General features: G+C 42.5%; 1 protein-coding gene across 2 annotated transcripts in view; it reads right to left on the reverse strand.

Annotated features, from left to right (window-relative positions):
* Nucleotides 1-3,372: 3,372 nt before the first annotated feature.
* Ccdc77 (coiled-coil domain containing 77) overlaps nt 3,373-26,719 on the reverse strand; it is a 34,137-nt gene continuing 10,790 nt past the window's right edge. For both annotated transcript variants that reach the window (XM_059258495.1, XM_059258496.1), the window contains exons 5-12: nt 25,075-25,171; nt 22,251-22,323; nt 20,869-20,960; nt 14,062-14,210; nt 9,813-10,032; nt 6,509-6,634; nt 6,270-6,422; nt 3,373-4,783 (exon numbers count right to left, since the gene is read on the reverse strand). In XM_059258495.1, the coding sequence (XP_059114478.1) occupies nt 4,637-4,783; nt 6,270-6,422; nt 6,509-6,634; nt 9,813-10,032; nt 14,062-14,210; nt 20,869-20,960; nt 22,251-22,323; nt 25,075-25,171 (1,057 nt within the window). In that variant the 3' untranslated portion in view covers nt 3,373-4,636. The remainder of the gene's footprint in view (nt 4,784-6,269; nt 6,423-6,508; nt 6,635-9,812; nt 10,033-14,061; nt 14,211-20,868; nt 20,961-22,250; nt 22,324-25,074; nt 25,172-26,719) is intronic.

The following is a 26,719-nucleotide window of genomic DNA, read 5'->3' on the forward strand; positions in this document are numbered from 1 at the left end:
CTAGTTGAATTTTCTTGAGATCATCTTTCAGTGTGTTTGTTTGCAATGTTCAGGAAGGGATATGTTGAGCAGGGTTGAAGTGCTGTTTTCCCCTAATAAACTGGTTATTCAGTGCACCAGGCTCTATCCTCGGCCTTCCCCTGCCTATAAAACACTATCACTGTCCAGGGGTAGGGCTACTATGGAAACAGTAATAGTACAGCAACCATCCTTTAAGGACTAATGATCTTAGGGGACAGAGACACTGATAGCACTGAATGGACTAATACCAGTTCTTAGTTCCTGTGGGTGCTCTCCTTTCCTTCCTGTTGCTGAGATAAAACACTAACCAAAATAACTTATAGGAGGAAAGGTTATTTTGCATACAACTCCAGGCCACACTCCTGGCATGCCTACTTGCTATTCCATATAGCATTACTTCCAACCAAGGAACTCACTCAACAAAGAAGTATGGCAGGAACCAAACAAGACATTGCTTGCTGGCTCATAGGCAGGCTAGCTTTCTTATATAGTTCAGGACCAACCTGGCTAGAGATATTACCTCTCACAGTAGGCTAGGCACTCCCCCACCACCACCCGAAGGCCAATCTGACCTAGGCAATTCCTCAATTGTGGCTTCTCCTCAGGAGACTCTCTCTACACTGTGTTAAGTCAACAATTAAAGCTAACCAGCTCAGGGACTGTTGCACGTACTGCTCAACCGGAAGACCAGAGTTCCGATCCTGGCATCTGTGTCGGGCAGCTCATGAATGACTGTAACTCCAGTTCCAAGGGATACAACATCCTCTCCTGGCCTTTATAGATCCATGCATATACTCACACAAACACAGACACACAAATGAATAAAGAAATAATCTCTTTGGGTTTTCTTTTTCTTTCTTTCTCTTTTTTGTTTTTTTCAAAACAGGGTTGGTTTCTCTGTGTAGCCTTGGCTGTCCTAGAACTAGCTCTGTAGTCCAGGTTGGCTTCAAATTCGCAGAGACCCACCCACCTGCCTCTGCCTACCAAGTGCTGGAATCAAAGGCATGTACCACCACAGCCTGGCTTCTTTTTTTTTTTTTAAGACAGGGTCTTACTATGTATATTTGGCTGGCCTGGAACTCACTATGTAGACCAAGCAGGCCTTAAACTCAGTTTCACCTGTCTCTTCCTCTGGAGCGTTAAGATTAAAGGCATGCACCACCACACCCATCCCTTAAATGATCTTAAAAACAAACAGATCTAGCCAGGATAATGGGTATACACGGAAAGAGAAAGGAAGCAGAAGAAACAAACACAGTAAGACTCGTAATCAGTACTGGGATTTTAGAAAGCAGAAGAGAGAAACAGTCACAGAAGGGGGAACTTCAGGGACAAAGGAAGTTGGGGGAGGTTGAGAGAATTTTGCTTAAGGTAGATGGAAAAGACGAGCTAATGTCTTACCGCTCAGGAGGCTGAGGCAGCTAGACTCTACGAACCAGGCCAGACTGCATCCGCTGGAGGAAGAAAAAGCAAGGGAAAGAAAAGGAGAGAAGGCTCTTGCAGGGGAGGGTGGGGTGGAGGCTCTTGCAGGGGAGAGGGGGGAGGTACAAAGACAAAAGCAAGATGGGGCAAGAAGGGCTAAGCCAGCCGCTAACCTGCTGGGTGGAGATAGAGGACATAAAAACTGACTGGCGTCTCTCACATCCCTCCCTGCTGCTGGGGGGTGCTCTGTGATGGGGGTGCTCTGTGATGGGGGGTGCTCTGTGATGGGGGTGCTCTGTGATGGGGGATGCTCTGTGATGGGGGTGCTCTGTGATGGGGGTGCTCTGTGATGGGGGGTGCTCTGTGATGGGGGGTGCTCTGTGATGGGGGGTGCTCCGTGATGGGGATGCTCTGTGATGGGGGATGCTCTGTGATGGGGGTGCTCTGTGATGGGCGGTCCCGTTCGGCTCTCAGTCTTCCTTTGGTTGATAATATCGCCAGTGCTGTCCAGTCTGTGGGCAGTGCACACAAGAGGGACCACAGATCTGCTCAAGCCTGTTAATCCCCTCAGCCTCTGGTCCCGCATGCTGCATGTGGAGTCCGTGAAAGTTCTGGTGTATCTTTCAGATGTCACCAGACTGTTGGCTTCCTGAATGTTTTGAGAGCTGCTATTTGTCAGGCTCTCGCATGTAGCATTTTACTTCCACTTAGTTACCTGTGAGTGTGGTTCCGAGGGTCTCTGGCTGCTGAACTGTGAGAAATGTCTTTTGAGAATGGCTCTCGTTTCTGAGGGTTCCCGGCTGTCTCTGCTGCTGTTGCTGCTGTTATCACGAGTTCAAGGCTCCCTTTCCAGCTCTCTAGTGTCTGTCGAATTTCTGATAGCTTCTCATCTTTCCTCAGATTATTACCTAGAAACTGCTCCACCACGCCTGATTATTAGATGCCATCTTGGTGTTTTTGCTCATTTTCTCCCCCTTCCCCCAGGCAGGTCCCAGAGCCATCTCTATACCCTTTTTCTTTTCTTTTCTTTTTTTTTTTTTCTTCGAGACAGGGTTTCTCTGTGTAGCTTTGCGCCTTTCCTGGAACTCACTTGGTAGCCCAGGCTGGCCTCGAACTCACAGAGATCCGCCTGCCTCTGCCTCCCGAGTGCTGGGATTAAAGGCGTGCGCCACCACCGCCCGGCCTTTTCTTTTTTTTAAGAGACAAAGTTTCAGTGCAGCCCTGGGCTGACCTGGAACCTGTTGTATAGACTAGACTGGCCTCTGTGGTGATCATCCTGTTTCTGCCTCTTGAGTGCTGGGATTACAGGTATGAGCCACCATGCTGGGCTTAATTAAATACATTTCCGAAGGAATGAATGGTATTAAATACGTCTTGAAATCTGACTGATAGTAGTGGGCAATTATAGGAACCCAATTGAAACCAGAGCAGAGACCATAGGCTAACTGTAACTGACTGTCCACTATCTCCAGGCACCACACTATACATTAAAAATGGTATAAACAAGGGCTGGCAAGATGGCTCAGCAGGCAGACACTTGCTGCCAACCCTGACAACCTGAGTTAGATCCCAAAACCCACACAGGAAAAGGAAGAGAACTAACTCCCTCAAGCTGTCCTCTGGCCTCCACACGTCATAGCACTCACCAATTCTACCCTAAATAAATAAATTAAAAATAATTTTGTTTGTTTGTTTGTGTTGTTTTTTGAGACAGGGTTTCTCTGTGTAGCTTTACGCCTTTCCTGGATCTCGCTCTGTAGACCAGGCTGGCCTCGAACTCACAAAGAGCCGCCTGGCTCTGCCTCCCAAGTGCTGGGATTAAAGGCATGCGCCACCACCACCAGGCTAAAAATAATTTTTAAAAAAGAAAGTAAACTGAGATAAATGCTTATCCAAGGCATAAGCATAAGACATCATGGAACACTGAAATATTTTAAACTACAGATTTTATTGAAAATATTTTGAATCATATTTTTGAAAAAAAAAAATGATAAAATGTCAAACTTTTTTGACTTAAGTATCATTTTGGTTTTACCCACTCTCGATAAAGTAGCACCTTTGTCTTAATGACCATGTTTACTTAAGAGCCGGGGCTGTACTGCCTCCTGGTGGTCATCAGTTGGAACATGCTCACACACAGCTAAAACACAGCTCAATAACTGCCATTGGGTATGTAATTTGCTGCCTCTTTCCCGCTCCGCCAAGAAGGAATGCACATCAATGAATGCTCTTGATCCTGCAGGAAACACGTTCTTCCACTGACACTTAGCTAACCTCTGCAAAACATCTCTTCCTGAATTTTTGTCATCTTTGTTTGTTTGTTTGTTTTTTAGACATGGTCTCTTGTAGCCCAGGCTAGCCTGGAACTCACCATATAGCCCAGGGTGAATGTGCACTGCAGATCTGCCTATACCTCTCTCCAGTGCTGATTACAGATGAGCCACCACACCTGGCTTTATGTATCCTTCGGGCTAGAACCCAGGGTTCTGTCCCCTGGACAAGCACTTCACCAGCTAAGCTACATGCTACCCCTGTCCTTTTATTTATTTTATGTGCACTGGTGTTTTGCCTGTGTGTATGCCTGTGTGAGGATGTCAGAAGTGCCAGAATTGGAGTTACAGACTGCCGTGTGGGCGCTGGGAACTGAACCCAGGTCCTCTGGAAGAGCAGCTAGTACTCTTAACCACTAAGACATCTCTCCAGTGCCCCCATTACTGTCTTTTTAAAGAGCAAAAAGCCTGTCAATATATAAAAGAAAAGCAGGAATGTCTCCTATAACCCAGGCTATAGTTCAGATGGTCCAACAGTGAAACAGCAAGGTCAGTGCAAGCCCAGACTTTCAGCATCCCAATTTATCCTGTTTTGTTTTGTTTCTTTCCCTTTCTAGTTTTGATGTTTGTTGTTGTTGTTATTGTTTTTTGGAGACAGGGTCTCACTAAGTAGCCTTGGATAGCCTAGAACTTACTATGTAGACCAGGCTGGCCTTGAATCACAGAGCTCTACCTGCTTCTACCTGGAATTTGTGGCAATCTCTGCCTCCCAAGAGCTGGGATTACAGATGTGAGCCATCATGCCCTTAACACCATCTTTATAAAAATAAATACCACTATTCTGGCTAACTCCCTGTCCACTGCCTGGGAACAGGTGACCGGGCCTCAGGTCCCAGGAAGCCGACCTCCCCAGAAAGTAGACATCAACACAGCCTGAGCTCGTTCTCCAGACCGAACACTTTAGACTTGAGCTCCTTCAGCTCTCCCTGTATCTTATGAGCTCTTCTATTGCTGTCACGAACTTCACACAGAATGGCAAGGTCCTGGTTTCCCTGGGCATTCGCTGTTGCCTACGGAGATGAGCAAAGAGAGAAAAAAGAAAGAATTATGGCATCAGCTAAGGGAGAGAAATCAAGTCACAAAGAACAGGCTATCCTGGCTGGCTCCTTTTTTACATATGATAAATGCAATCCTAAATTCCTCAGTGACTAATTTTAAAATGAAAATGTTTAATTAGTCAAAGGGCTTCAGAGAAGAAAGCAGACCATCAAGAGTTCAGATCATCCTTGGCTACCTATGCAGTTTGAGGACAGCCTGGGTGACATGACACCATTTCAAAAACAAAAACAAAATAAAATAAAAGGGCAGTGAAGCTTTGGGATAGAGATTCATAAACAACTAACCCCAGGCAGAAAGACCGGAACAGCATCGTGACATCACTCTGGTTAGTAAAGGCACTTGCTGCCAAGCCTGGGGATCTGAGTTGGACCCCAGGAGCCACATGGTGGAAGGAGTGAACTGACTTCCACAAGTTGTCCTCCGACCTCCACACATGTACCATGGCATACATACCACACACAAAAATAAATAAATGTTAATAATAATAAAAAAACATGACCAATAAATAACATTATTGGTAATTTTGCCAAAAATGATAGAAAGCATTTCTTTTTTTTTTTTTTTCTATCAATTTTGTTCAGAACATAGCAACTAGTTAGGACTTACAGTGATTATTAAATCTCCACCAAAGCTCTCAAGATACTGGATGCTAAAAGGTGTCTGGGAAAATACATCATTACTCAATTATTTTCCCCACTTTAAAAACAGACAGTTTTTTTTGAGAGAATGAGTGTGTGTGCACACCCGTGCACACCCATGCACACGAGAGTGAAGGTCAGTGAATGACACTGGGTATCCTCAATTACTCTCCGCCTTTGCTGTTTTGTTTCTGAGACACGGTCTCACTATGCAGTCCTGGCTGCCCTGGAATTTGCTATGAGGACCACACTGGTCTCGAATAAAGGTGTGTGCCTGAGAGATGGTCTCTCAGTGAACCTGGAGGTCACTGCTTTGGCTACACTGGCTGGCCAGCACATCCTGGGTTCCTTCTGTCTTCATCTCCCAGCACCGGGTTACAGATGTGTGTCTGTGCTTGGATTTCACAGGGGTGCCAGGGATCTGAACCCACGTCCTAACGCTTGCACAGCCAGCAACTTTACTCACTGGGCCATCTGCCCAGCTCCCCTCCCCCAAACAGACCTAATTCCTTTCATCTGGTTGAACTGGGAAGAGTGGTAATTTGTAAGTTTGTCTGTTTTTCCAACAGAGTGTTCCTGTTGAACTGATGTTCAGAGGATTCAAGGATTTCAAGGATACTCATCTGTTGGTGTCCAAGTAAGGCCAGGGCACATCCTTCTGGGTTTCTGTAGTGCCACTGACTTGTTATTTTCACACACACACTCTACTGAAATCCACACCACATCCTTGGCCATCTTCTGAGGAACCCTCCTGACCACCCCCATCTCCTTCTCCTAACTCTATAAGGAGCAAAAGTACCTTATAGAGCATTTGCTCCAGGTCTTTCAGCTTCTGTCGGAGAACCTTAATGTCCGTCTTGAAGCCTTCCACTTCCAGGATGCGTCGATGCTCCAGGGCCTCGTAGCGCTTTGTCATTATTTGTAAGCGCTTCGCCATCTTGTTGGAGCGATCCTAAAAATGGGTGATGAGGAGTTTATGAAGAGAATCATTCCCCAGAGCCGCCTGCATGTCGTCACAAGTGTGAGAGCACTACGTACCTTGAAGATCTCTCTCCTCACCCCCTCTTCCTCCCGGATTCGAGCAAGTTCCTCTTCTAGGGAAATGCACTGTTCTTGGTACATGTTGGACAGCTTTTTCTCTTGTATTAGCTTATCCTTTAGAGACTGTAGGCCAAAGGGACAAAAAGGTTTAACGTTCAGCCCTATCTATAATCAGGTAATTCTTTTAATTTATTTATTTTTATTGTATGTGTATTGGTGTTTATGTACGTCTGTGTGTGGGTGTTGGATTCTGGAGTTACAGACAGCTGTGAGCTGCCATGTGGTTGCTGGGAATTGAACCCAGGTCCTCTGTTAGAGCAGTCAGTGCTCTTAACTGCTGAGCCATCTCTCCAGCCCCATCAGGTAATTCAAAATAACACTGTGTTTGTAAAGAAGGGAGGAAAAGACTTCCAGAGTAAATATGAGGGACAGATCTGAGGAGACACCCAGGGCCCTGCCGTGTCCATACTTCCTCTCTGTACTTTGTCTCAAGTGTACATAAGTAGATATTTTTAAGATAAAACAACCCAGATGTCCTAGTTAGGGTTTCTATTGCTGTAATGAAACATCATGAACAAATGGGGGAGAAATGGTTTATTTGGCTTCCACACCATAGTCTACCACTGAAGGAAGTCAGGGCAGGAACTGAAGCAGGGAAGGAACATGGAGGCAGGAGTTGATGCAGAGGCCATGGAGGGGTGCTGCTTGCTCCTCATGGATTGCTCATCCTACCTTCTTATAGAATCCAGGACTACTAGCTCAAGGTGGCCCCACCCACAATGGGATGGGCTTTCCCCTATCAATCACAATTAAATACCCTACAACCTTGCTGCCTACAGCCCAATTTTTTTTGTTGTTGTTGTTTTGTTTTTCGAGACAGGGCTTCTCTGCTGTAGATGATTGATTGATAAATAAAACACTGATTGGCCAGTAGCCAGGCAGGAAGTATAGGCAGGACTAGCAGAGAGGAAAATTGAGAGAACAGGAAAGCGGAGAGGAGGAGATGCCGGCCTGCCATCCAGAGATCATCATGTAAAGGCAGCAGGTAAAGCCACCGAACATGTGGCAACATATAGATTAACAGAAATGGGCTGAGTATAAGAGTAAGAGCTAGACAATGGTAGGCCTGAGCTAATGGCCTAGCAGTTTAAATAATATAAGCGTCTGTATGTTTATTTTATAAGTGGGCCATGGGATTGCTGGGGCTTGGCAATCCCCTGGCCCACTTATAAAAAAAAAGAGATAAAATAAAGAGACCCAGAGATAAAAACTCTAGCAACATTTCTCCGTATAGTTTTGGTGCCTGTCCTGGATCTTACTCTGTGGACCAGCTGGCCTCGAACTTAAAGAGATCCGCCTGGCTCTGCCTCCCGAGTGCTGGAATTAAAGGCGTGTGCCACCACCGCCCAGCTACACAGCCCAATTTTTATGGAGACATTTTCTCAATTAAGGCTCCTTCTGTTCCCCTCCTCCCATCTGATAACCCCAGCTTGTGTCAAGTTGACATAAAACTAGACAGCCCACCAGATGTAGTGCTCATCCCTGTAATCCTAGCACTCTGGAGGTAGAGACAGGAGGACCACATCCTCAGCTACATAGTCAATTAAAGGCCAACTCTGGGCACATGAGACCCAGTCTCAAAAAATACAAGTATTTTTGGCTGAGAAGAACCACAGAATGGAGCTCAGAATTCGTTTTAAGTAAGACATCATATGTCTTAACTCTTTGAAAAGAAGCATTAACAACATGTATCACACATGCTCCATGGAGGAACCAAAAATCAGTCCTTCAAAACCTTAAACCAGGGGCCAGCGAGACAGCTTAGTGACTAAGGCATTTGCCACGCTGCCTGGGCCCCACATGGTGGAAGGAAAGAACTGACTCCTGCAAGTTCTCTGCCCTCTATATTCACGTCATGGTATGTTCATGTGTCACAAGAGTAACACATACATATAAACATAACATGTAAATAAATGCAATTTTTAAAATTAGAAAACAAAAAACCCCAAATCAGATCCATATGCACAAGTGACACCTGTAATCTACTACTCTGGAGGCAGATGGAGAATTATTGGAGCCCAGGAGTTCAAGCTCTGCCCAGGAAACAGCAATGAACCACCCACTTCAAAATAATAAGCTGGTGTGGTAGCACATACCCAGAATCCCAGCACTCAGGAGGCAGAGGCAAGATCAGAAGTTAAGGCCATCTTCAGCTACAGTGAGTTGGAAGCTAGCCTGACTACCTGAAACCCTGTCTCAAGAGGCCAAAAGAAGATAAGAGACAACCTTTACATCAGATTATGTTACTTCCTTATATAATCCTTCCAAGACATAATCACTAGAACTATGTTTATATTCCTCACAGCCATCTAGGACTGTTTCTGCCAGCCCTCCAGGGCTCACATGTCAGTTCCTCCGGGTTTTTTTCTTTCTCTTGTGGTACTAAGGATTAAACCTAGGACCTTGTGTACACTAGATGTTTACCAGTGAGTTACACTGCCAGGCCTCCCTTCTCCTTGTTTATTTCACAACCATGAGAACATCCCTTTCCTCAAACCTATTCCAGGGAGCTTAAACATTGCCAGGGATGCCCTCCCCCTAATCTACATTGCAGGTCTCAGCAAAAGCACCAGACTTAAGAGGGTGCCCCCAGGTCCCCTTCTAGTGGGGTTCCAACAAGTAATACAATTGTTACATAATTCTTATTAATATAAAATTACTTGATAAACTATGATTTTTCCTTGTTCACTAAAATATAAACACAATGAGAAAACACTCTGTCTAACTTACTAAAACAGTGCTGTCCCCAGAGTCTGGTCCATTTGTTGAATTAGGAAATGAAGTGTAATATTTTTGTTTTGAGACAGGGTCTCACTCCATAGTCTGGTCTTAAATCTTGTCTAGCTTAGTATTTCAAATCCTCAAATATCATCATGATCAGTTACTTTTTGTTATCTATTTCATGACGTTATTGCTACTTAGCTTCAGGAACTGAATGGATCTTATATAACAATTTATAGGCTCTCTGAAATTCTCCAAGTCTCTGACAGGGTCTTGTGTAGCTCGGGCTGGCTTCAAACTCACTATTCAGCCAACAATGACCTTGAATTTGTGATCCTCCCATCTCTAATCTCCCAAATGCTGGGATTAGAGGCATGAGCCATCACATCTGGCTTTATGCAGTGCTGGGGATCAAACCCTGGGTCTCTCTAAGCTATGCAAGCATTCCACCAACTGAGCCTCGATTCTAACCCCAAGGAATCCAGAGGTTTTCAACTCTTCCAGAAAATAATGGCATTACCTTAATATATTCATTCTGAGTATGATGAGTCTCATGTAAAACTGGAATAACTTTTCCAAGTTTATCTTCTTTCTTCTTACAGTGCACTCTGTACTGCTTAATCTTGGACATCAAGAGATCTTTTTCAAGCATCCATACCTTCTCTTTATTTTGGTTTTCAAATCTTAGCTGTAGAAAGTCTTTGGTGCTCTCATAGAGCAGGTCTTGGGTATGATGGAGACTATGAAAAAAACAAAAAAAACCCACAACTGTGAACATGAAGGTGCTCACACTGCTTAGCTGAAATACAAGACTATTCCAAAAGAGAAATACAGCTTCTTTAAAAACTGTACAATATGAACTCCCAAATAGTAGCAGTTTTAAAAAGACACACAGCATATTTTTCCTGAGCAAAAGATAGCTGAATTTTTTCCTTACCACCAGAACAAGGACAGTACCAACTACTGGAAATACAAAAGCACTGACTAGTCCTGATGACTGTTCTTGATACTTGAAATTTAAAAAAAAAAAAAAAAATGATGTTTGGGGCTGGAGAGATGGCTCAGTGGTTAAGAGCGCTGATTGTTCTTCTGGAGGTCCTGAGTTCAATTCCCAGTGACCACATAGTGACTCACAACCATCATAGCGAGATCTGGTGCCCTCTTCTGGCCTGCAAGGGCACATGCAGGCAGAATACTGTATACATAATAAATAATTTTTTAAAAAAATGATGTTTGTATCTCTAAAAAAGAATATCCTCAGAAGTTGGCAACTTTATTGGGTTAACACCAACATCTAGAAAAGTATTTACTATAGTAAATGATGCAATTGCCTGCAAGAGCATTAAATACCATAGAGCAATCACTATAACTCCCGGCTGATCAAATAATAGCTATTTCCTGAGTAGCAGGGCACATACACAACTTTTTTTTAAAATTTATTTATTTTTATTTTATGTGCATTGGCATTTTGCCTGCAAGTAGGTCTGAGTGAGGGTGTCAGATTTTGGAGTTATAGACAGTTGCTAGCTGCCATGTGGGTGCTGGGAATTGAACCTGAGTCCTCTGGAAGAGCAATCGGTGCTCTTAACCACTGAGCCATCTCTCCAGTCCCCACACATATGCAACTTTTATGTTCACAATTACAAACTGGTTTGAAAGTATCCAGATTAGGGGCTGGAAAGATGGTTCAGAGGTTAAGAGCACTGGCTGCTCTTCCAGAGGTCCTGAGTTCAATTCCCAGCACCCACATGGTGGCTCACAACTACCTATAATGAGATCTGGTGTCCTCTTGTGGCATGTAGGCATACATGTAGGCAGAACACTGTATACACAATAAACAAACAAACAAACAAACAAACAAAAAACCTAGATTATGGAGTAGGAGGGGGACAAGAGAAAGTAAAGGGGATGAATATGATCAAACTATATTATGTATATGAATGAAAATGCCAGAATGAAATTCATTATATATAATTTGTGTAATTAATATATGCTAATAAATACATTTAAACTATCACAGCTGGGCTGATGTGCTCACACTAGAACACTTGCCTAGCTTGTATGTAGTCCTAGATTCAAAACCAAGCACTGTAAACATACATAAAATAACAGCAAAAAAAAAAAGTGACACCCAAGGACAGTCATTAATGGCCTAGGGTTTCAGACCACTCAATAGCCTTAGAATGATGCATCTAACAAAAGGAACTGAGCAGACTGTACAATACACAGGATGGCTTTTTACATGCTGGAAAACTAATATAAAGTCACCATTATTTGGGTGGAGATGGCTCAGTGGCTGAGAGAACACACTGCTCTGATCTCTTCTGGACTCCATGGGCAACTACACTAATACATACACAGATTCATCCATACACAAATAATTAATAACTAAAATGAATCTTTTTTGTTTATTTTTAAATCACATATTATGAGCTGGAGTATAGCTTTGTAGTATAGTGCTTGTCTTGCATGCATGAAGCCCCAAGTTTAATACCCAATACCAATACCACCCTCCACCCCAAAATAGCCAGGACTGGTGGTATGCGACTTTAATCCCAGAATTTGGGAGGTAGAGACAGGCAGATCTCTATGAGTTTAAGGCCATCCAAAGCTAAATAGTGAAACCCTATCTTAAAGAAAAAAAAAAAAGCCAAAAATGAACAAAATTAGGGCTGAGAATGTAATTCAGTTGGTCCAGCATATACAAGGTCCTGGGTTCAATCCTCAGCACCAAATAAATGGGCTACAGGGGAATATTCCTATAAGCTTAGCACTTGGAAAGTAGAGAGAGGGGACTAGGTTGTTCAAGGTAAACCCTTGGTTATATAGGGTTTTTGAGACCAGCCTGGCTAGAGACCTTGTCTCAAAAAATAAATAAATTTGGGGCTGGAGAGATGGGTCAATGGTTAAAGGTATCTGCTGCTCTTCTGGAGGACCCAGGTTCAATTCCCAGTACCCATAAGGCAGTTAACAACCATCTGTAATTCCAGTTCATGGAATCTGACATCCTTTTCCTGCTTCCTCAAGCACTAGGCATGCATGTGGTGTACAGACAAACACGCAGGCAAAACACCCATATGTGGAGCTCAAGAGATGGTTAAGAGCACTGGCTGCTCTTCCAGAGGTCCTGAGTTCAATTCCCAGCACCCACATGGTGGCTCACAACCATCACTAGTGGAATCTGATGCCCTCTTGTGGCATAAAGTCATAAATGCAGATAGAGCACTCACATACATAAAATAAATAAATTTTTATTAAAAAAAAACAAAATACCCTGCCAGGCAGTGGTGACACACACCTTTAATCCCAGCACTTGGGAGGCAGAGGCAGGCGGATCTTTGTAAGTTCGAGGCCAGCCTGGTCTACGGAGTGAGATCCAGGAAAGGCGCAAAGCTACACAGAGAAACCCTGTCTTGGAAAAAAACAAAAACAAAAACAAAACAAAAAAACAAAACAAAAAAACCCCATACACACAAATATATATATATCAGCTCAGTTGGTAAAGTGCTTGCTGTATAAGCAGGAAAACCTGAACTTCTCCCCAGAGTCCACATGAAAAAGCCAGACATGGTGGCACACACTTACAACTCCAGTGCAGGGGAGATAAAGACAGCAAATCCCTGAGGCTAGTCACTGTGTTCCAGGCCAGTGAGAGACCTTGTCTCAAGAACAAGAAACAGCACCCGAGGCTGACCTCTGGCCTCCATACAACACACACACACACCCCTACACACTTATACACACACATACATTAAACACGAGGCCAGCGTGCTGATGGATACCTTTAATTCCAGTACTTGGGAAGGCAGAGGCCGAAGGGTCTCTCTCTGTGTTTTCAAGGCCAACCTCCACTAAATAGAGTATCAGGCCAGCCAGGGCTACACAGTGAGATCCTGTCTCAAAAATAAAAATAAAATAAAAACCAATTAAGCATGTTTAATGGGGAAAGGAGATGGTTACGTGTGACTTAGCAAGGATCATCAAGTATGCAACGTGCCTATCTTGTGGCTACTATAGGACTTAGGGTAGGACAGACTGAAGAGAAAAACCCTAGGGAACAAAGATGTAAGTACAATATATGGTGGGAGGGCCATCATGAAGGCACACTAGCTGGGCAATAGTGGCACACGCCTTTAATCCCAGCACTTGGGAGGCAGAGGCAGGTGGATCACTGTGAGTACGAGGCCAGACTGGTCTACAGAGTGAGTTCCAGGACAGCCAGGGCTGTTAAACAGAGAAACTCTGTCTCGAAAAAAAACAAGAAAAGAAAAGAAAGGCACACTAATCATTATAATCATTACGGGAATGTGGATTTGGTCTGAGTAAGTCTTCAGTTCAGGGGTTACTGCGCCTAGTGACGTGCTTGCTAAAACAATTGTTCCTCAAATTATTAGTCTGACTGAAGCACAAACTGAACTGAAGCAACATAGGAGGGGCTGAGGCCACAGGTGCCAGGAAGTGAACTAGGGTCCTTCTCAGGAGCAGCGAATGCTCTCAACTGCTGAGCCATCTCTCCATCCCCATAACCACCAATTTTTTTTTTTTCAGTAATTTATTTCTCTTTTATGTGTGCGTTGGTGGTTTGCCTGCACATATGTCTGTGGGGCGGTGCCAGATCCCCTGGAACTGGAGTCACATATGGTTGGGAGCCACCTGATGTGCATGCTGGGAACTGAATCCAGATGTGCTCTTAACAGTAAGCAGAGCCATCTCCTAAGACATTCAGAAAAACAGGATACCTGTTAGGACCATAATTCTTGAGTCCTCACCTTTTAGTCAGCTCTTTGATTTTGTCTTGATTTCTCTGGTGCTGAACTTGTATCTCCTCAATTCGGATCCGTCTGTCCTCCATGAGCCCTTCCACTTGTTCTCTGGAAAGCTTTGTCTGCTCTTCCAGCTGTGCCTGAAGGGCTTCTACCTATACTGGCCGAGAGGAGTGAGTTAGTCAGCCATTCCTGCTTCTGTGACTTCAGATCTCTGAAGGTGAGCCCTTCCTAGGAACAAAGTAAAACGGGGTGGGGTGGGGGCAAAACCTGAAACAGCAGCAAAACAGACAGATCTCAGTTCTGATTCTATGTGTGTGTGTGTGTATGTGCCTGTGCTGTGTTCACATGTGTGTGTACATGTGAGTGAGTGGAGCGTCTCCTTCAATCACTCCCCACCTCCTTCTATCTTAAAGCATGGTTTCTCACTGAATCTCAAGCTAACCAACTGCCTAAGCTGAATGGCCAGTGAGCTCCAGGGACCTGCCTGTCCCCACTCTCCCAGTGGGATTACAGACATGTCTTGTCAGGCCAGTTTTTTTTTTTCTTTTAATATATATTTTATTTTTGTTTGTTTGTTTTTGTGTGTATGAATGCTTTGCCTGCTCATATGTTTGTCTCGTGTATGCCTGGTGCCTGCTATGGAGGTCAGAAGAGGACATCAGAGTTACAGGAGGTTATCAGCAGCCATATGGATGCCGGGAATTGAACCTGGGTCCTCTGCAGGAGCAGCCAGTGTCCTTAACTGCTGAGCTACTGTTCCAGTCCCCAGCCCAGCTAGGGATCTGAGCTCAGGTCCTCCTGCTTTCTGACAGGCACTTTACCAGCTGATCCATCTCCTAACTCCTAGTTCTCTTTAGTTAATGCCTTATAAATGGTGCCGGGCTATACAAGAACCACCTCTTTGTCCACACTCAGCCCCTCATCTACACCACCCAAAGTAAGAGCTGTAGTCTCCTCTCTCTACCCCATTATTCTCACTTCTCACTGTCTCCTTCTGGACTTAGAGGACTGTCTTCCTTTTCAGATGCCCCAGTTAGGCGGGCAGTGGTGGCGCACGCCTTTAATCCCAGCACTCTGGAGTCAGAAGCAGGCAGATCTCTGAGGTTTAAGGCCAGCCTGGTCTACAGAGTGAATTCCAGGACAGGCAGAGAACCCTGTCTCAAAAAAACAAAACAAAAAGGATGCCCTAGTTATACAGAAACAAGGCGACTCTTCCAGTTTTGGTTTGAAAATGTAGAGCAAAATGGATGTAATGTAATTTCTTTCTTGGGGTCTGGCTGTTAGGACTTTTGAGATACTGGCCAAAGGCAGAAAATTTTCAAGTCAACGGACCACTGCTCCAATAAGGATAGGAACATTTCATATAACATACAAATAACTTGTTTTGAGATAATTTGATTATACTGTGTAAAGATGTGTCACTGTGATTGATTTAATAAAAAGCTAAATGGCCAATAGCTAGGCAGGAAGAATAGCAAGGACTTCTAGACAGATAGCACTCTGGGAGGAAGAAATGGCCAATAGCTAGGCAGGAAGAATAGCAAGGACTTCTAGACAGAGAGCACTCTGGGAGGAAGAAAAACGGAGTCTTCAGTCAGATGGAGAGGAAGCAGGATGGACATTACAGAGTAAAGGTAACTGAGCCACATAAAAGAACAAAGATTAAAAGATATGGTTTAAGTTATAAGAGCTAGTAAGACAAGCCTAGGCTACAGGCTGAACATTTATAATTATAGTAGTCTCCATGTTGTTTTTTGTGAGCTGATGGACCAAAGAAAAATCTGTCTACACATGGCATCCAATGTGGGACCAAGTATCCACATAAGGCCTAAGAAAGCTTAAAAAAAAAAAAAAAAAAGTTCAGAACACAAAATCAAATGCAACTTCCTCGTAACTAAGGTCTCCCAGGTAGGCTCGGCTGCCTGTGGGCTGGAGCCAGCCACCAGCAACATGTGCTAAGCTGGGCAGCACTGGCAGCTGACATGGTTTATAATTTGTCTCACAGGATCAGAGAATGCTGCAGATGCTAAGTAAAGACAGATCCAGACACATAAAACCTCTAAAAAGGTATAGTATGTTTTAAAATGTGTGTAGGCTTAAAAAAGAAAAGAAAATGGGTATAGACAGTCATAGAAAAAATAGTTTATAAATAATAAGATAAAGTCTTAAAAGAGAATAAAATAATATAAAAAAGATAAGCCATGTAAAGATGGAAAATACACAGAGAGTCTGGACCCTATATGATGTCTTATTGATTCTGAATTTTTTAAATGCTAATGAACAGATTGCTAATGAACAGAATGACAGCTGTTGAGAGACACTGGATTGTGAAAGGGACTGCTGAATTAAGCAGCCTAGATACTTTAGAAACGTCTTAACTTTAAAATAGAAGTCAAAAAATGCATTACTTTGGGGAAGAGGTTATGCTTTTGTTTCCACAGAAAACAAAATGTTCATTCAAGGTTAAAGAGGATCAGGTTTGTTCAGGGAAGACCTCCTGAAAATCCTGGCTACAGACATAAAGAAATAAACCTTGGGCTGGAGAGATGGCTCAGAGGTTAAGAGCACTGGCTGCTCTCCCAAAGGTCCTGATTCCCAGGTTCAATTCCCAGCAACCACATGGTGGCTCACAACCATCTGTAATGAGATCTGGTGCCCTCTTCTGGCCTGTAGGCAGACATGCAGGCAGAACAGTGTATACATAAATAAATAAATCTAAAAAAAAAAAAGAAAGAAAGAAACCTTAAACAAACAAAACAAAACAAAACAAAAAACTACAAGACAGGTGACGTATATTTTACCTGCTCAAACACAAAACGAAAAATTCACCTTTCACTGGCTTGTGCACAACACATAGCCCATACTTGTATTAATGCAAATATGTATGTTACCTTTGAAAGTTTGTATGTTCTCAGAGCAAGGGGACCAGACAGTAATGAAAATGGGTGGCCCCGGTGATTCAGCCTCTCAGAGTGCCTCTATTGCAGTTTCCTCGGAGTTCTGCATCCAGAACAGCTTCAAGGCCACTGGCTAAGATGGTCCAGCCTCAAAGACTGTCCAGTCAGAACTCCAGATAAGCCTTGCACTTTCCCATCACACAGAGACTGGACAATAGCTAGCTCTCCCAGAGCTTGATCATTATCCCAATTTTCTCAGAAGTTATCATTGCCCCCAGACAACAGAAAGCATTCTAGAGAACACAACAGCCACATTTCCAAGAGGTGGGATGGATGGTTTTTAGTTGTTTGGTGGGTTATGGATGTTTGTCATCATTTAGGGAGGTTGGTTACAAATTGTTACTAGTCATGGTCAGAGAAAAAGCTAAACAAATAAGATTAGATTCAGGGATCTCTTTCTAAAGGGAAAAAGGGAGATATAATATAGAAATGATGAGATAAAAGGGTGGGTTGTTGCGTCTACTTTGGTATGGATCTTTGTATATTGATAAAAATTTAAGGTTATTTTTGTTATACTATATATATGTTTCTACTCTTCAGAGGTCCTGAGTTCAATTCCCAGCAACCACATGGTGACTCACAATCATCTGTAATGACATTTGGTGCCCTCATCTGGCCCACAGGGATACATGCAGGCAGAACACTATATGTAATAAATAAATCTTTAAAAAAAAAAAGATATTTTTGTATATTCATACAAATTTAAGGTTACTTTTGTTATACTTTATGTATGCTTCTATTCTTATTTAAGGTATTATACCTATGCAGCTCATTTAAAAATGTAATGTAGCCGGGCGGTGGTGGCGCACGCCTTTAATCCCAGCACTCGGGAGGCAGAGCCAGGCGGATTTCTGTGAGTTCGAGGCCAGCCTGGGCTACCAAGTGAGTTCCAGGAAAGGCGCAAAGCTACACAGAGAAACCCTGTCTCGAAAAACCAAAAAAAAAAAAAAAAAAAAAAAAAAAAAAAAAAAATGTAATGTAAAGTTTTAGTCCTTGAAAGCTATTTAGGATAAAAAAGTAATACAGGGCCGGGCGGTGGTGGCGCACGCCTTTAATCCCAGCACTCGGGAGGCAGATGCAGGCGGATCTCTGTGAGTTCAAGGCCAGCCTGGTCTCCAAAGCGAGTTCCAGGAAAGGCGCAAAGCTACACAGAGAAACCCTGTCTTGAAAAACCAAAAAAAAAAAAAAAAAAAAAAAAAAAAAAGTAATACAGGTTAATAGTTAGTCAACTATAACTATCAAAAGTATAGTCATGTTAGGTATTTTTTCAAGGTCATACAGATACATATTTTAGAGAGATAGGTGATCTTTAAACACTCCAAAGACCTACAGAATATGGCATTTTAAATGTTTTAATAATGTATGGCTTTTCATGATAGTCAGACACATCTGCAACTGGCAGCACCAATTTACTTTAAAAAAGGATGATGGGCATCAAAGAACCTCCATATGGACACACAAAGTGATTGCCAAACTTTGTCAAAACAGGGTAGGATAATCCTTCAAAAATTTCCTGCTTCACAGTAAAGTCTGTCAGATATTCTAGGCCTGTAGTGTCTCTGTCATTTCATAGTTGCTTGGTCTGCACTTTCTGTTTACTCAGGTAATATTATATCCTCCTGGAGTCTCTGATAGAGTTGAAGACTAGATAGTTATAGTTTTCCTTAGTTATGACAGAAGGTAAATTAGGTACAAAACTTGGACTCACCATATAGTATTAATAATGGAGTATTTTCTATGAATTTGCCAAATGCAAATAGACTGGACATTGTAAATGTTTAATTCTTACCTGATAATTATTCTTATTGTATGTAGTTTTACTATGTTAGAGTTAAAATTCTTTCCTTTTTATTCAGACAAAAAGGGGGAAATGCTGCAAGATATTTGATTATACTGTTTAAAGACATGTCACTGTGATTGGTTTAATAAAAAGCAAAATGGCCAGTAGCTAGGCAGGAGGTATAGGTGGGACTTCTGGACAGAGAGAGCTCTTAGAAGAAGAAAGGGGGAGTCACCAGCCAGATGGAGAGGAAGCAGGATGGACATTACAGAGTAAAGGTAACTGAGCCACGTAAAAGAATATAGATTAAAAGATATGGTTTAATTTAAGTTAGAAGAGCTAGTGGGACAAGCCTAAGCTATAGGCCGAGCTTTTATAATTAATAATAAGTCTCTGTGTTGTTTTTTGTGAAAGAAAAATCTGTCTATACCCAGTAGTAAGTTAAGGATTTATATTTGCCTAGATTTTAGAACATATGCACTAAATAAATGATTAGAACATATGCACTAAATAAATTAATATAACCCCAAATGTTGATTTGTCATACAGACAAACTTTCCTGTGCTACTCTCTGTATAGTCCTCAGGCCAATCACAAAGTAAATTCTAGCCAAGCATGGTGGTATTCATCTTTAATCTCAACATTCAGGAGGCAGAGGCAGAGACAGGAGGATCTCTGTGAGTTTTGGGTCAGCCTGGTCTACACAGCATGTTCCAGACTAGCCAAGGCTACATGATGAGATCTTGTTGCAAAACAAGAACAAAACAAATGGGAATTCTTACTTTAGGATGGTTTTGTTAGCTAGGGTTTAGCATGTAAACCAAAGGTTGCCAGAAGCATTCTAGAATGTTCAAATAGACAATAATGATTTTAAAGTATAAGTGTTATGAGGCTATTCTCTCCTGAGAAATTCCAAATATGCACCATATACCACGTCCATATGATCTCATACATACACACACACACACACACACACACACACACACACACACACACTAACAACAATAAAAAAAAAAACCCCTCTGTACAGTTCCAGATCTGTGCAGTATTAGGTTTCCAGAGGCAGTGTAATGGGCTACTGAACTATAGTTATGCCATCTTGTGAAAGTATTCCTAAGAATACTTTAAGTGCTAAAACTATCTTGGGTAAACTAGACTATGGTCACTCAGATCAACCATAAATTCACCATAAATTCCTAGCGTAAACTGGTCTCTGGACCAGCCATAAATTCTACACAATGTGTCCCTAACCTAAAGGTTATGAGAACTGCCTGACCACTGAACTGCTGTATCTCCACTTCTGTAAACAACAGTTGCTTGCTGCAGATGTCTACACTGCCTTTCTGTATATGTCACAATTGCAGTTTTTGCCTTTAAAAACTCCAACAAATCGGAGGCAGTGACTAAAGTCTCCATATGACTTATTCATGTATCTCAGGAGTTTTTCTCTTCAGGTATGCCATACAACAGAACTCCTCGCTCTGACATCATCTCTCTTAGAGGGATGGGGAGATACAGAGATAGGGTTTTGCTAAGTTGCCCTAGTTGGCCTGGGGTTCCCTACATAGAGCCCAGCAGGCCTCAAATGTATGACAATCCTCCTGCCTCAGCCTCTTAAGTACTGGGATTAACAGGAATATGCCACTATCTAGGGCTTTCTCTCTGAAATTAATGTTCACATTTAAATCTATATTTTAAAACTGTCTCTAAACCAGGTGTGGAGATGCATGTCTTTAATCCCAGAGGCAGGTGGATCTCTAAATTTGAGGCCAGCCTGGTCTACATAGTGAGCTCCAGGACAGCCAGAGCTGTGTAGACAGACCTTGTCTCAAAACAAAACAAAACAGAACAAAACAAAACAAAACAACAACAACAACAACAACAAAATATCTCTAACTTTGCTTGAAAAAAAAAAGTGCTCAAACATTAAGAATAATCTCAAATTTCTTGGCCCCAGGATGCCTGAACGCAATGCAAGTGCAAAGAGACAGTTCTCATGATAGCAAAGGTGCATTACACACAGCTAAATGTGTGGAGAGAAACCACTTTGGTCTGTCCGGACCAATGTATCACCTGCAGGATGAGTGTCTGTACTTCCCTCTGGTAACGCTCAGTTATGTCTTCCTTTTCTTTTATTGTTACTCTTTTTTTGTTTACTTTAGGACCTAAAATAGAAAACAAAAGGTCATCAAACTCTGCTCAGCTCTTCTTCCTGCTCCTCAAGCGTCAGCACTAACCTGCAGGAGAAAGAAGGAAAAGGACACACTGGAGACCTACAGCGCTTGAGTCCCAGGCAGAATCTCTTACGGGAATTCTGCAGCATTTCACCTGGTAATCATATTCATCTTCTGGCAAAATGTTCCTCTGGAGTTGTGAATATTTTCTCAGTAAAAGCCCAATTTAAACACTTTGGTTATGACATACCACACAATTTTCAAAAGAAAGGGTAACAAATAACAAAAATTGAATGAATTCACTAGAGCCTGGGAAGGTACAGAGGAGGAAAGGTCGGGGAGGATGGCTGATGGGCAGGGGTGCTGCCAGACAGCTGGAGTAACTTCTAACGTTTTCTGACACAATAGTGTAACTACAACTGTATATGTGAAAATGGCTAGAAGCAGAGAGGGCTACATAGTACTTACAAATGTGATGGCTATCTACCAATTACCCTGATCACTAACACAATGTATATACACATTACAGTGCCACACTGTACTCTACAAATATGTGTAACTGTCGAGTTAATTAGTAAGAGTGTATTGTGTTTGTTTGTTTGTTTTTTGTTTTTTGAGACAGGGTTTCTCTGTATAGTCCTGGCTGTCCTGGAACTGGCTTCGTAGACTAGGCTGGTCTCAAACTCACAGAGATCCGCCTGCTTCTGCCTCCCAAGTGCTGGAATTAAAAGCATGCACCACCACTACCCAGCAAGAATGTATTTTTTAAAAAGCAAAAGAAAGTTGTTCTAAGGAGCTAGGGAGACGGCTCAGTCAGTAAAGTGCCTGTTGTGTAAACAAGGGGACCCAAGTTGAGATCCTCAGCACCCAGGTAAACAGCAGCCAGGTCCACACACCCGTTACCCCAACACCAGCAAGGCAGAAGCAAGAGGATCCCTACAGCTCACTGGACAGAGTCTAGCCAAATCAGTGAACGCCAGGGTCAGTGAGAAGCTCTGTCTCAAAAAGGTGAAGACCCCTGACATAGACCTCTAGCATCCACACAAATGCACACCCATACACACATGCCTCCATATGAACACAAACACACACACAAAACAACAAAACTCCTTACATTAAACAATAGTTTATTCTTTGCATAGTTCTAGAGATGTATGGTATTAGACTGCCAGAGGCATCATTATGAACACTACTATCTCTGTCTAGTAGGGAAAATCTTCTAATCACTTTAATTGGGATTTTCAATTCAACATCAGTGAAAATTTCTAGAACAGTGGTTACCTGCTTTGAAAGCGGAAGGCTCATATTGTTCACACACATCTACACCCTGGATAGTCTTTTGGAGAATGCTTACCTAAAGAAGAAAAAAAGGTATAGAAGTAGTCTCAATATGTGTGAAATTGTAGTTTTTAGCCTTAGTTCTACAGATCCAATATTTATAAATTAAATTGCTCAAAACTGATATAATCATGCAAACACATGACATTTATATGAAAAGTAACATGTACAAAATAATTTTTTGAATAAAATCCAGTGTTAATACAAACTAATTAACAATAAATAAAAACACAGAGCTACTTAATAAAATATATTTTGAGAAGTACTCTGTGAGGAAGGTGTGGTGGCGCACACCTTTAAACCTAGCACTTGGGAGGCAGAAGCAGACGGATCTCTGTGTCCAAGGCCAGCCTAGTCTACAAAGTGAATTCCAGGACAGCCAGAGAGGGTTGTTACACATAGAAACCCTGTCTCAACCACCCCCCCCAAAAAAACCCCAAACAAAACAAAACAAAAGTAAGGTGTTCTCTGACAAGGACATTAATAGTAAAAATATGCACATTAGATATATATGATAATGCTACCGAGAAATTCTTTACAAATGCGAAAAGGCAGAGAAGCAAGATGGTGTGCCCTTGTGATCCCCATATTTGGGTGGCTGAGACAGGCAGATGACAAGTGTGAGGCCAGATTGGGGTACTTATTGAGGTCAGAGACTTGCTTGGGTTACATATTCAGACCTTGTCCACTCCCCACTCCCCAAAAAACAGGGTTTCTCTGTGTAGCTCTGGTTGTCCTGAAACTTGCTATATAGATCAGGCTGGCCTTGAAATCAGCGATCCTCCTGCCTCTGCCTCCCGAGTGCTAGGGACTAAAGTATGTCTCACCATCTGTGTGTTCTTGATAAAGACCATTATTAATTTATAATCAGTATAAAAAAGATTTAAGTAGCTGGGGATTTAGCTCAGTGATAGAGCGCTTGCGTAGCAAGTGCAAGGCCCTGGGTTCGGTCCTCAGCTCCAGAAAAAAAAAAAAAAAGATTTAAAAAAAAAATTAAGAACTGAAATGTCTTCTTCACAAAGACTACACTGCTTTCTTCTCTAATCTCAGCAGCAACCTCTGTCCCTCTAAGCTTTAGTTTTCTTGTTCTTCTCTGGTGTAGTGCTGGAGATAAACTAAGCGCCTCTCACTAGCAAGGCAAGGACTCTGGATAAGGCCTAAGCCCAGGCTTAACTTTCTTTTTTTTTTTTTTTTTATCAAAAGAAAAGTACATTTATTCATCAACAGTGATACAATGTGGAATTAAAGCATACAATGAAAACAAATAAACACTTCTGAGTGTTTTCAAATTCCTGGCAAGTTACTTTTTTAAGAATCAGGGACAAGACTGGGCAGTGGTGGCATACGCCTTTAATTCCAGCACTCCAGAGACAGAGGCAGGAGGGTCTCTTGGAGTTTGAGGCCAGCCTGATCTACAGAGTGAGTTCCAGGACAGCCAGTGCTACACAGAGAAACCCTGTCTCAAAATACCAAAAACCAAAAAAAAAAAAAAAAAAAGACACAAAAAAACATCAGTATCCATTGGAATTCTGAGTTTTCAAAATATGATCCTTCTAACAATATTCTCTTCACAATCCCTATTTTGAATAGCAAAAAAATTCTTGTTTAAAGAAGAAAATATAAGGATCCTGATCTACAGAGCAAGTTCCAGGACAGCCAGGGCTACATAGAGAAACCTTGTTATAAAAAAAAAAAACCCAAAAACAAAAAAAGGGGAAGAAGAAAATGTACTAAATTTAGTAGCACTGACAAAGAACTACACAGGAAGCATAATTTAAAATTCAGGTCTTGCCAGGCGGTGGTGGCGCACGCCTTTAATCCCAGCACTCGGGAGGCAGAGGCAGGCGGATCTCTGTGAGTTCGAGGCCAGCCTGGACTACCAAGTGAGTCCCAGGAAAGGCGCAAAGCTACACAGAGAAACCCTGTCTCAAAAAACCAAAAAAAAAAATTCAGGTCTCCCAGTAAAGTAACAGCCCTCCTGAAATGACTTTGGGACTATTTAGGACTCATTTTGCACTGAAAATGTGTTATACCTTGAGAGAGCATTCAGAGATTTCTTTTAAAATTTTAATTTACTTATTTTATGTGTATCGATGTTCTGCATTCGTGTACATGTCGAAGAAGGTGTGTGATCCCCTGGAATTGGAGTTACAGATGGTTGTGAGCTGCCATGTGGGTGCTGGGAACCAAACCCAGGTCCTCTGGAGAACAAAATGTGTTCTTAACCACTGAGCCATCTCTTCAGCCCCTCATAGGTTTCTTTTTGTTTTTTTCCAAAACAGGGTTTCTCTGTGTAGCCCTAGCTGTCCTGGAACTTATTCTGTAGGTCAGTGCTGGGATTAAAGATATGTGCCACCACCGACCAGCTTGTTTTGTTTTTTAAAGATTTATTTTTTTATTATGTACACAGTGTTCTGCCTGCATGTATGCCTGCACACCAGAAGAGGGCACCAGATTTCATCATATATGGTTGTGAGCCACCATGTGGTTGCTGGGAATTGAACTCAGGAAGAGCAGCCAGTGCTCTTAACCTCTAAGCCATCTCTACAGCCACCACCACACTGCCCCCAAGCATGGTTTTTTAATAGTGAAAAAAAAATCTTCAAAAGGTTTTTTGCAGAGAAAAGCTTTAAACTTCCAGTAGATACTGGTTGCTAACTACTCTCCACGCAGCATCTCTAACAAGTAGAGATGCTCTGACTATAGACCCTCACCCATGTCTTGTAAAAGTCACACTCATCATAGCATAGCAGCAAAGATTACTTACTTTGTGGGGAGGCTCCTTATAAAAATAGGTCACTTCACCGGTGTCTGTTCCCACAAGAGCTAACAGATTCTGAATCTTTTTCTTGTCTTCCAGTTCCCTGCAATTCTCATAAAAAGTAGACATTATATACCCCAGGTAAGTAACCCATTTCTATTTAAAAGATTTCTCTTCTGGCTGGGTGGTGGTGACACACTCCTTTAATCCCAGCTCAGGAGGCAGAAGCAGGTGGATCTCTGTGAGTTCGAGGCCAGCCTGGTCTACGAAAGTGAGGACAGCTAGGGCTACACAGAAAAACCTTGTCTTAAAAAACCTAAAAAAAAAAAAAAAAAAGAGCCAGGCGGTGGTGGCACTTGGGAGGCAGAGGCAGGTGGATCTCTGTGAGTTCCAGGGGAGCCTGGTCTATAGATCTATAGAGCGAGTTCCAGGATAGGCTACAAAGCTACAGAAAAATCCTGTCTCAAACATACACTCACACACACACACACACACACACACACACACACACACACACACATTTCCCTTCTGGACAATTGTGCACACACCTTTAATGTTAGCACTCAGGAGGCAGAGGCAGGAAGATCTATGAGTTCAATGCCAGCCTGGTCTACATAGTAAGTTCCAAACCAGCCAGGGCTACATAGTAGTCTAAAAACAAACAAACAAACAAAACCAACAATGATAACAACAAAAGACAAGAGTCAAAAGATTTCCTCTCTGATTTTTTTTTTTTTTTTTTGAAATTGTCTCACATATCCCAGGTTGGACTTGAGCTTGTCATATAGCCAAACATAACTCTGATCCTTCACCCTGCTGTCTGCCTTTGAGATAACAGGCCTATGCCACACCCAGTTTATGCAGTGCTAGGAACTGAACCAGAGCTTTGTGCATGCTATGTGTGGTGGTTTGAAAGAAAATGGTCCCCAAAGGGAGTGGCACTATTAGGTGTGGTCTTATTGAAAGAAGTGTGTCACTGTGGGGTCTCTTGCTCAATCTTCCCTCAATGTGACACTCAGTTCACTTCCTCTTGTCTGCAAGATGTAGAATTCTCCAGCACCATGTCTGCCTGCATGTTGCCATATTCCCAGGCACCATGCTCCCCATCATGACAATAATGGACTGAACCTCTGAAACTGTAAGCCAGCCCCAATTAAATATTTTCCCTTATAAGAGTTGCTGTGGTTATGGTATCTCTTTACAGCAATAGAAACCCTAAGACAGAAGTTGGTACCAGGGACTGGGGTATTTTGCTGTAGTAGGCCTGACCATTTTTGTTTGTTTGTTTTAAATTTATTTATTTTTATTTCACGTACATTGGTGTTTTGCCATGAGTGCCAGGTCCCTTGGAACTGGGGTTACAGACAGCTGTGAGCTACCATGTATGTGCTGTGAATGGAACCCAGGTCCTCTGGAAGAGCAGCCAGTGTTCTTAATGCTGTGCCACCTCTCCAGCACCCCGACCATGTTTTTGTTTGGAGGAATTTGGACTTTGGCACTTTGGGTTAGGAAAGCACTGCTTAATGGGCCATAATAGGAGCATGGAAGACAATGGTTCTGACAATGACTTGAACTGTCCAGGGCTGGCTCAAGAGGTTTCAGAAGAGGAGAATTTTAGTATGTTGCCTAGAAATCATTCTTGTGATATTTT

This window comes from Peromyscus eremicus, chromosome 3 (assembly GCF_949786415.1).
Source record: "Peromyscus eremicus chromosome 3, PerEre_H2_v1, whole genome shotgun sequence".
NCBI lineage: Eukaryota > Metazoa > Chordata > Mammalia > Rodentia > Cricetidae > Peromyscus > Peromyscus eremicus.